At 40.8% G+C, this 11,469-nt stretch overlaps 1 protein-coding gene across 1 annotated transcript in view; it reads left to right on the top strand.

The window, feature by feature from the left end:
• The window catches only part of cdk15 (cyclin-dependent kinase 15), a 9,751-nt gene extending 1,824 nt beyond the window's left edge, over nt 1-7,927 (top strand). Inside the window, exons 2-13 of the mRNA XM_050066319.1 lie at nt 751-888; nt 1,265-1,359; nt 1,588-1,667; nt 1,778-1,872; nt 1,964-2,026; nt 2,481-2,604; nt 2,793-2,913; nt 4,478-4,571; nt 4,686-4,749; nt 5,805-5,853; nt 7,352-7,494; nt 7,581-7,927. Of these exons, the coding sequence (XP_049922276.1) occupies nt 751-888; nt 1,265-1,359; nt 1,588-1,667; nt 1,778-1,872; nt 1,964-2,026; nt 2,481-2,604; nt 2,793-2,913; nt 4,478-4,571; nt 4,686-4,749; nt 5,805-5,853; nt 7,352-7,494; nt 7,581-7,693 (1,179 nt within the window). The 3' untranslated portion in view covers nt 7,694-7,927. The remainder of the gene's footprint in view (nt 1-750; nt 889-1,264; nt 1,360-1,587; nt 1,668-1,777; nt 1,873-1,963; nt 2,027-2,480; nt 2,605-2,792; nt 2,914-4,477; nt 4,572-4,685; nt 4,750-5,804; nt 5,854-7,351; nt 7,495-7,580) is intronic.
• The last annotated feature ends 3,542 nt before the right edge of the window (nt 7,928-11,469 follow it).

Below are 11,469 nucleotides of genomic sequence, written 5' to 3' on the forward strand. Positions count from 1 at the left end.
GTTAGTTTAAGAATCCTCACATCCCACTGACCACCAGTCTCTGTGTTGCTAAATACTTCAATAATTAAAGCGTCCAGTGTTAATACACAGTAGACTCTGTATAGTTTATGATGAATGTGTTCAGTCTGTGACGACTAAACTTCACCATCAGTCACACAACATGTTTCTGTTCACAGAATAAACCTTCAGATCAGACAAATACAATCTTAATCTCTAAAATTCAACACATATGAGTAGTTTATCTGAAACGTCATCTTGTTGAGTCGACATCTGAACCAATCAGCTGTTAGATCAGGTGAGAGCCAGACGGTGCAGTCGGTGGAGAGCAGCTGCAGCGCCTGGCTCTAAAAACTGCAGCCGTCTCGCTCTCGCGGCTTTATCACCGTCCACTTTTGTAATACGTCAAAGCAAGTCGGGATGAAGTCGGACACAAAACTAACCAGCATGCATTGTGTGCCGATCGCCGGTGATCGAATCTGCGCAGGCCTGGCTCATCTCCAACGAACCTAATAGTTCCTTTTTGACTAACTTTACTTCCTGTTTGAGTTACATCACTTCCCATTCAATTAACATCACTTCCTGTTTGAGTTACATCACTTCCCATTCAATTAACATCACTTCCTGTTTGAGCAAAATTACTTCCTGTTTGAGTAACACCATTTTCCTTTTGAGTAACATTACTTCCTGTTAGAGTAACATCACTTCCTGTTTGAGAAACTTTTTTTTTTTTTCTCTCTCTGTTTGTCCCAGCTGGATCCAGATCAGTCCAGCTCAGGGTCCCACCCTCACTGGTTCCACACCCTGCAGGTCCGACGGTTCCGACAGCAGCGAGGACGCAGCAATAGCGACCCGCTGGGAAGGAACAGCTGCGAGGAACCCTTCACCTGGGTCAGAGAAACATCACACCTGTCCTCCACCTGTCCTGCACCTGTCCTGCACCTGTCCTGCACCTGTTCTGCACCTGTCCTCCACCTGTCCTGCACCTGTCCTGCACCTGTCCTCCACCTGTTCTGCACCTGTCCTGCACCTGTCCTCCACCTGTTCTGCACCTGTCCTGCACCTGTCCTCCACCTGTCCTCCCGTCACCTCACCTGTTCTCTATTTCCCTCATTAGCTCCTGGCTACGCTGTCTTTGTTGCTTTATGCCTTTTGCCTTCAAGTCAGCTGAACCTGACATCTGACCCCTGACCTCTGACCCCTCAGAGGAAACATCAGTATAAAGTTTGATACGTGACCTGATATGTGACATGTGTCCTCTGATCAGAAACCAGGTCTTCAGTTTGGAGCGACTCATTCTTACCTGAGTCTGGAGAAACTGGGTGAAGGAGCGTACGCCTCCGTCTACAAAGGAATCAGCAGGTCAGTCTACTCAGAGTACTGATCATAGATTTATCTGCTGAGCACTGTGTGAGTCTTCATCAGCACCAGTGATGATGATCTGTACCTCCATGAGGCCACTGAAAAACTGGAGCTGCTCACTCATTGTTGGGTGTACTTTAACCATGACGTTCTTCTGCAGCAGCAGAACGTTGACCTCGATACTCTCAGTACATTTTGCTGTGTTCACTGTGAATGTTGCTTGTTGAGGATAAACGGTCAGCTGGTGGCGCTGAAGGTGATTCGTATGAAGACGGAGGAGGGCGTCCCGTTCACCGCCATCAGGGAAGGTGATCACTGCACACACACTTTTATCCTCTGGGTTCTACTTTTTACAGTGTGTTTCCTGGATTAGTTGTTATTTTTTACAGTGCGTTTCCTGTTTTTTGTGTGTGTGTAGCGTCTCTGCTCAAGGGTCTGAAACACGCCAACATCGTCGTCCTCCATGACATCATTCACACCCAAGAGTCTCTGACCTTCGTCTTCGAATACGTGGTGAGAAACGTATCGTAAATAAGTTTGAATTATAAAACATCTTTCACACGTTCCATTGCTGATCATCTTTCTTCTTCTGGTGTCGTTGCAGCAAACAGATCTGGCCCAGTACCTCACTGATCACCCCGGAGGACTGCACTCACACAACGTCAGGGTCCGTTCACACCTGCACTCACACATAAGGATCCGTTCACACCTGCGCTCATACATAAGGATCCGTTCACACCTGCACTCACACAAGGATCCGTTCACACCTGCGCTCACACATAAGGATCCGTTCACACCTGCACTCACACAAGGATCCGTTCACACCTGCACTCACACAAGGATCCATTCACACCTGCACTCACACAAGGATCCGTTCACACCTGCACTCACACATAAGGATCCGTTCACACCTGCACTCACACATAAGGATCCGTTCACACCTGCACTCACACACAAGGATCCGTTCACACCTGCACTCACACATAAGGATCCGTTCACACCTGCACTCACACAACATCAGGGTCCATCATCAGGTACCAAAATAAATTAGAGTTAACAGGTCTCCTTTCATGATAAATAATAATAATAATAATATGTTGTTGTTGTTGTTGTTGTTGCAGCTCTTCATGTTCCAGCTGTTGCGAGCACTCTGCTTCATCCACAGCAGGAGGATCCTCCACAGAGACCTGAAGCCTCATAACCTGCTCATCAGCTACCTGGGAGAACTCAAGCTAGCTGACTTCGGTCAGGAGCAACTTCGTCACTACAACATTCACGTCACCAACAGTTCACCTCGACAGAACATTTAGACAGACATTAAATTTATCCACCTTAAAATTAGTCATTCATAAACTCTTCCCACTGACTTCTGTTCAGACTCACAGATTTCTCTAACACGTATCCAAACTGGATCTGACTGGTTCTGGTTTCAGGTCTGGCTCGGTCCAAGTCCATCCCCAGTCAGACCTTCTCCTCTGAGGTGGTGACGCTGTGGTACCGCCCCCCTGATGTCCTGCTGGGATCCACAGATTACTCCACCGCTCTGGACATCTGGTCAGCACCGACAAGCTCTTATCACATTTTTACACATTTTTGACGTCAGGAAAATCAGCTCATGTGGAGGAAGCTTCTGACAGTGTCAGTTTAAATAAAATTTAATGTGTTTGAATCAGAGGAGCCAAGTGTATCTTCACAGAAATGACATGAACAGATGTGACCTTTGAATAAGCACTAACTCAGTCAAAAACACTGATGAAACAACTTTAATAAAACTTAAAATAACTCTTCCCTTTATTAAACTGCTCTAAAATTAATGCTGTTAACAGCTAACATTAACTAGCTGCTAACACCTAGCTGCTAACACCTAACGTAAACTAGCTGCTAACAACTGACATTAACTAGCTGTTCACAGCAAACTTTAATTTAATTAGTTGCTAAGAGCTAACATCCCAAACTAACTGCTGACTTTGACTAACTGTAACAGCTAATGTAAACTAGCTGCTAACAGCTAACATTAACTAATTGCTAACAGCTAGTGTGAACTAGCTGCTAACAGCTAGTGTGAACTAGCTGCTAACAGCTATCATAACTAGCTGCTAACAGCTAGCATTATCTAGGTGCTAACATCTTACTTTAATTTGCTGTCAACAGCTAACTTTAACTAGCTGCTAACAGCTAACATTAACTTGCTGCTAACATATTACTTTAACCTGCTGGTAACAGCTAACTTTAATTACCTGTTAACACCTAACTTTAACTAGGTGCTAACAGCTAACATTAACTAACTGCTAACAGCTAATGTGAACTAGCTGCTAACATAACTGGCTGGGTCCATGTCATTGGTTCGACATCCCATTAGTCCGACTGTCTGCGGTGCTGAACGGCTCGCGGCGGGCGTATGGTGCGCCGCGACCGGCTTGAGGCGGAGCAGGCTCACGGCGTATGTGTTTGTCACTTTCTTTTTCATTTTAACCCACACCATGATCTTTTCCTGACCCTAACCAAGTGGTTTTTGTGCCTAAACCTAACCAGACCTTAACCACAGGGCATCATGATGATTTCGGAACGGACTTCGGAACTATGAGTTTAATATGGTCGGAACAATGGGATGTCGAACCAACGGGCAGTTCCCAACTGGCTGCTAACAGCTAACATGATCTAGGTGCTCACAGCTTACTTTAACCTGCTGGTAACAGCTTACTTTGACTAGCTGCTAACATTAACTAGGTGCTAACAGCTCATGTTAACTAGCTGCTAACAGCTAACATTAACCTGCTGCTAACCGCTAAAATTAAGTAGCTGCTAACAACTAACATCAACTGCTAAAAAAATTAATTTTAACTAGCTGCTAACATTAACTAGCTGCTAATAGCTAACAGTAACTAGCTGCTAACAGCTAAGATTAAGTAGCTGCTAACAGCTAAAGTTATCTACCTACTAACAGCTAACTTTGAGAAGCTGCTAACAGCTAATTTTGACTAGCTCTCCTCCTGCTGATGTCATCACAGATTTGTCTGTCACGTTTTCTTTCTGTTTCCTGTTTGTGTTCAGGTGGTGACGTGTACATACAGATTATGACAGTGTGATTTTTAAATAAAGTTTTGTGCGTTTGAATCAGGGGAGCAGGGTGTATCTTCGTAGAGATGCTGCAGGGGGTGCCGGCGTTCCCCGGAGTCACTGATGTGTTTGAGCAACTAAAGAAGATCTGGACGGTGATGAAAAGTTGACAGCTCACACATTTATTATTATTATCATTATTATTATCATTATGATATTAGATACTGATGAGAATGAAATTAAATTAAATAAGTCTTGTGTCCCTGCAGGTCCTGGGTGTCCCCACAGAGGACAGCTGGCCTGGAGTCAGCCAGCTGCCAAATTATAAACCAGGTCAGTTCAAAATATATATATATATTTTTTTCCCCATATATACATTAATCAGTTGGTCAATTTTTAATTACATTTTTGATAATTATTTTATTAATTTATTTCATATTATTGACATCATTCTTTGATTTAATACTCTTCTACTTCTTCTTCTTCTTATATATTTATCAAAATATGTTTTATTTAGCTTGTTTATTCCTTCTTTATTTTATACTTTTATCTTACATTAAGCAAAATATTTTTTATTATATTACTTCTAAGCCTGCTGTTTAGTGTATGGTAAGGTGTTAGCATGTTGCTTATTGTTGTTAAACAAAGTGTATGGTCAAGTGTTAGCATGTTAACAAGTAGCTTACTGTTGTTTAACTTAACAAAGTTTATTGTTGTAGCAGAGTCTATACTGTAGCATTGTGTTAGCATGCTAGCATGTAGTCTACTGTTGTTTAATAGCCTGTGGTAAAGTGTTAGCATGTCAAAATATCTTTTATTTTTATTATAATATTTGCGTCATTATTCGTTTATTTCTCTATTTTAAATTACCAAGTAAATCTTTTTTTTTTAATTCTCAATTTTATTTTCATTTTTTAATATTCTGTATGTCAGCATTCTCCAAATTAATATTTTTTTATGTATTTTAATCTGTCTAACCTGCAGGACAAAAGAAATCATTTTATTTTGTTGTTTATTAACAGTTAAATCTTATTTCATCTTTTAATGGTATAGCCACATGTGAAATAAAGCATCTGGGAGTTGTTTATTGTTTGTTTTTATGCACTGTTTGTTAAAGTAATATTTCAGACGTCTTTCCCCGAGTTGATTTATTGATTATTGATTGAATGACTGTATCACTGTTAACTCTGTAGTTCAGCAGTGTGTCACAGTGACCACCAGGAGGCGACATCAAACCATTGAAGTCAACAGTGATTCTTCTTCTTTCATTTTATTTCTTTCTTTTATAATTATAAGTATTATTATTATTATTATTATTGTTGTTGTTGTTATTGTTATTGTTGTTATTATTATTATTAATGGTGAACTGGTTTTGTTTGTCTCCACAGAGTTTTTTCTTCACTCCAAGCCGAAGCAGCTGAGGAGCGTTTGGAAAAGGTAAAGACACAAAATAAATATCATTTGAATTGTTGTTTATTTTGTTTGGGTTTTTTTGTTATTTATTCCCCCTATTTTCTCAGGAAAACATCTACACTATAAAGAATAACTGAACTGTAGTAAAGTCAGCATTTAGCCTGCTGTTGTTAAGTGTATAGCAAAGTGTTAGTGTGTTAGCATGGAGGCCACTGTTTAAAGTCTATGGTAAACCATTAGCATATTTGCTTGAAGCCCACTGTTGGTTAATAAAGTGTATAGTAGATGTTAGATTGTGGCTAATTGGTGTTTATTAAACTGTATGGTATGTTAGTATGTTAGCATGTAGTCTACTGATGTTTAATCATCAACTGCAAAGTGTTAGCATGTTAGCATGGAGCCTACTGTTGTATCTCAAAGTGTATCATGAAGTGTTAGCATGTTGGCTTGTAGCTAATTGATGTTCCATAAACTCTATGGTAAACTGTTAGCATGTAGTCTAATGTTGTTAAACAAACTATATGATAAAGTGTTGGCATGTTAGCATGTAGCCATCTGTTTAGTGTAGATTGTATTAGCATGTTTGCATGTTAGCCTTCTGCTGTAAATTGTATGGTAAAGTGTAAGCATGTTAGTGTGTAGCCTACTGTTGTTTAATAAAGTTAATGGTAAAGTCTTAGTGTGTTAGCATGTTAGCATGTAGAATACTATTGTCTAACCAAGTCTATGGTAAAGTGTTAGTATGTTATTATAGAGTATTGTTGTTTTAAAAAGTCTATAGTAAAGTGTTAGCATGTCAGCACTTAGCCTACAGTTGTTTAATACAGTGTACGGTGAAGTGTTAGCATGTAAGCATGAGGCCTGCTGTTTTCTAATGTATGGTGAAGTGTTAGCATGTTAACATTTAGCCCATAGTTATTTAGTGTATTATAAAGTGTTGGCATGTAGCATTTATAAACTGTTAGCATGTGGCCTTCAGCTATTTAATACATTTTTTGGGAGAGTGTTAGCATGTTAGCATGTAGCTTACTGTTTTCTAATGTATGGTGAAATGTTAGCATGTTAGCATGTAGCCTACTGTTTTCTAACGTATGGTGAAGTGTTAGCATGTTAGCCTTTAGCCCATAGTTATTTAGTGTATTATAAAGTGTTGGCATGTAGCATTTATAAACTGTTAGCATGTGGCCTTCTGCTATTTAATACATTGTTTGGGAGAGTGTTAGCATGTTAGCATGTAGCTTACTGTTTTCTAATGTATGGTGAAATGTTAGCATGTTAGCATGTAGCCTACTGTTTTCTAACGTATGGTAAAGTGTTAGCTTGTTAGCATTTAGCCCATAGTTATTTAGTGTATTATAAAGTGTTGGCATGTAGCATTTATAAACTGTTAGCATGTTAGCATGTGGCCTTCTGCTATTTAATACATTGTTTGGGAAAGTGTTAGCATGTAGCTTACTGTTTTCTAATATATGGTGAAGTGTTAGCATGTTAGCATATAGCCTGCTGTTTTGATGTGGACCAGGTTGGACCAGCTGCCCTATAAGACAGAAGACCTGGTCCAGAGGATGTTGAAGGGGGTCCCTGCAGACCGGATCTCGGCCCAGGACTCCCTGAGGCACCCGTACTTCAGCACGCTGCCTCCTCCCATCATGCACCTCAGGGACAGTAAGAACTCGCCCTTACACACGCAGAGCGACACACCAACACAGCCGTTTCCCACAAGTCATTTCTCTTCTTCTCTGGTTTTCCAGCGGTGTCCATTTTCAAGGTGCCTGGCATTCATCTGGAGACAGAGGTCAGGAACGCCTTAAACCCTGGACGGAGGGTCAAACCCTCCCTGCTGCCCGCCGCCAAGTGGTGGTGACCAAACTCAACCTGACCAGACGAGCAGAGGGGGGAACAAACTCTCTATATAAACCCACTCATTACTGTATATTTATATTTATTGACATGATACGATCTGTGTATGTTTAATTGAATAATTCTAAACATTATATTCAATGTTAAATATAAATAACCATCTTTATGAAATGTTCCCGTGGTGACCGTCAGCCCGTTGGGACGTTAGCGTTGGTTCGCGGAGAGTAACGAGGGTTCATTCAGGAGCTGAATGTTGATGAATGTTTATTTGTTGTTGTGATAAATAAAATTCAGTTCTTTTGTGATTCTCCACACGTCCCAGGCTGCTTCGTCTTCATCACTTTGTTTGTAATGAAGAGTCGTTCACCGTGTGCTGCGGACAGGAAGTGCTTTATCAGGACTGACCTTTAGTGACCTTAAGTGACCTTTAGTGACCTTAACTGACCTTAATTAATTAATTGAATATTTCTGAATTTCACAAAACATATTTAAAGCCCGATGGATGGATGGATCCACCAACTTTCACCCAGGAGGCTGGTGTTCACTTCCTGTAAGATTGTAAAGCCAAACCCTGTTCTTTTGTCCTAAACGTAACCACGTGTGTTGTTGAAGGAAAAAAAACATCAGTTGGTGGTGTTGTACTGACGTAGTGCTTTTATTTTGAAAGAGACTGTATGCAAACTGAACATTTCCTGTGAAAACAGAAGTGTATTTTGAAAACAGACAATGCATGTAACAGGCTGAAGTTGACACGGCGTCCCAGAACGTCAACAACCAACACACCCAGGGTACCTTGGACGTCATATGTGGACGTGGAAAGTCCATGACCAAACGTGGACATGTGACGAGGTCACAGTGAGGATGATGATGGACAAACAAACACGGACTTTCACCCCAGAGGCCGATCAGTGTAGTAACGTGACTTTTCGAAACTTCACATCACTTATGTCCCGTACGAAGCTATTCGAATCAAAACCACAATGTTTTCCGAAACCTGAGTGTTTTTTTTTCCTAAAGCGACAACGTTAACCACGTGTTTAAAACTGTGACTGTTCGTATTTGACTTTCCGATGATATGTCACTTTAACACACTGCGTGTCAGCATCATGAAATGCGTGGTGATGAATCTGTGGTCATTTGTTGTATTTCTGTGAAGCTGACAGGGCTCACGTGGTGTTTTTGAGACTTACCTCCAGTTTAACGTCTGAGAAGAAGTTTAAGCTTCCTCTCAGACGTTAGGGGGAACAAATCTGTTCCAATAAAGGTCGAGTGTGACGAACGTTTTCCAGCCAGCAGATTCACCTTCATATTTTCAACAACATACCCTCGAAAAACAATTTTAATCATAATTTAACTACGTCACTGTAACACGTTTAAATGTTATTCTTCTGGAGTTGTTTCCTGCTGAAGTTGTATCTTGGTTTCACACAGCGGAGCAACACAATCACTTTGTTTGAAAGTTCGTGCTCGTTTCACCGTCGGCCTCTTTGTTCTCATTCACTTGTTTGTCTTTCGTGTTCGTCTCAAAGTCGAATCGGTTTTTAAAATTCAAGTCTGTGCGACTTCAGAAACTTCGCCAACAAAACAAGAGGTTCAACAAAAGCTCGAGTTGTTTTGAACAACTTTAAATTTATGGGATTCTTCTGATTGACGTGAAAATGAGGCGTCGTTTTGATTGACTGTTGAGATGAAAGAGACAGTCGAAGGTGTTGGTGCATATTTAACTCTGTTTGTGTTTGGGTGAACGTCGGGTATCGTTTGATGAGAGCAAATTCATTCACGACACTCGGAACAAACAATAAATAAATAATAAATCAGAATGCACAGCAGCCTTTGATATGTGGCCTCTGAAGAATCAGACGAGTTGGACTGAAGTTATTTTTAATCTCCAAAACACTTTGTCTTTGTTTTCTCCCAAAAAGTTTTCTCAGCTGTCACCAGACCGTTGCGTTGATGCGAATGTTTCATGAAACAGAACAATAACGCTGCTCTGTCCTACGAAGCTAAAATGTGTTGAAGACCAGAATCAAAATCAGCAGTTACTATAAGATGGAGCTAAAAACTGCACCAAGGCAGCCAAAGTAAGAGCTAGCTTGTAAAGTGACAGCTGACCACGGCTAACTTCAGCTGAAGCTAAACATTGAACTGATGAAGCAGCAGCTGAATACACTCGTGAGGTAAAATCCTGCTAAAGCTAACGTAGCGAAGTAGCAGTAGCTACATCTTAGCTTCTGAAATTCATGAAATTTGGCTTAGCTACGAATACGTGTGACTAAAATGAGATACACAATAATACCATGAAGCTAATACGTGTTCAAAACTTAGTAGAGACCAAAGTCTGACTTTCAGACGTCTGTTCAACCACATAAACAAATATTAAATATTAGTTAAATATTCAACGTTAAGTTGGAGCTTCACGCTTTCATCCTTTCCTTCCTTGTCACCTATTCTTTGCTTTCTTCCTTTCCTTTTTTCCTCTCCTTTCATCCTTTCCTTTCATACGTTCCTTCCTTGTCACCTATTCTTTGCTTTCTTCCTTTCCTTTTTTCCTCTCCTTTCATCCACCTATTCTTTGCTTTCTTCCTTTCCTTTTTTCCTCTCCTTTCATCCTTTCCTTTCATCCTTTCCTTCCTTATCACCTATTCTTTGCTTTCTTCCTTTCCTTTTTTCCTCTCCTTTCATCCTTTCCTTTCATACGTTCCTTCCTTGTCACCTATTCTTTGTCCTTATCCTTTCCTTTTTTCCTTTCTTTCCTTTGCCTCCCTTTCTATCCTTTCATCCTGTCCTACCTTTCCCTCCTTTCTTTTCTTTCACCCTTCTTTTCCTTCATTTATTCCTTTCACCCTTTCCTACCCTTCCTTTGTTTCCTTTCTTTCATCCTTTTCTTCCTTTCCTCCCTTTCTTGCCTTTCATCCTTTCCTCTTTCTTCCTTGTCACCTAATCTTTGCCCTTATCCTTTCTTTCCTTTCATCATTTCTTTCCTTTCCTCCTTCCCTTTCCTCATTTCCATTTGTCCTTTCGTCGGTTCCTTTCTTTCCTTTCCTACATTTCCACCCTTCCTTTTCTTTTCTTTCTTCACCTCATTTTCTCCTTTCCTTCCTCCCTTTCTTTCCTCTTCTCCTTTCCTCCATTCTTACTTTTCCTTCTTTTCCTTTCATTCCTTTATTTTACTCCTTTCCTTCCTCCTTTCCTCTCCTCTATCCTTCCCCCTCTTCGTATCCATTCATTTGCTTCCACAGACACAGTTTTTCATCTCCTGCTTTGTTTCCTTTCCTTCTCTTTCCCTCCTTCACTCGTTCCCTCTCTTCCTTCCCTCTCCTGTACTTGGTGTTGACATTAGTGGAACGTTTGGACAGTAGAGATATAAACAGTAGAAGAAGAGGAGATGGAGGGAACAGGAACAGATGGGTCTTTTATTTTGAAGAGCCATGGCCTAAAAAGGCATGGTGGCGTCGGCGGTGTTTGGGTTAACACCGCTGTGTGTTTACGCTTCAACTCGCTCAGCTCGGAGGAACGATGGAAACTCGTCTGTCAAATAAACACTGGACACCATCAGAGTGATGATGAAGACGTGACGGTGTGAAATAAATGTGTCAGCAGAGGAGTCGGCCTGCCGTCCGCTGACCTCCTCTTTATGACCACCACTATTTGTGTCTCTCTGTGGCTGTTTTGTGTCTCTTTGAGGTTGTTTCGTGTCTCTTTGTGGTTGTTTTGTGTCTCTTTGTGGTTGTTTTGTGTCTCTGGCTGTTTTGTGTCTCTTTGTGGTTGTTTTGTGTCTCT

Source organism: Epinephelus moara, chromosome 16 (assembly GCF_006386435.1).
Source record: "Epinephelus moara isolate mb chromosome 16, YSFRI_EMoa_1.0, whole genome shotgun sequence".
NCBI classification, from domain to species: domain Eukaryota; kingdom Metazoa; phylum Chordata; class Actinopteri; order Perciformes; family Serranidae; genus Epinephelus; species Epinephelus moara.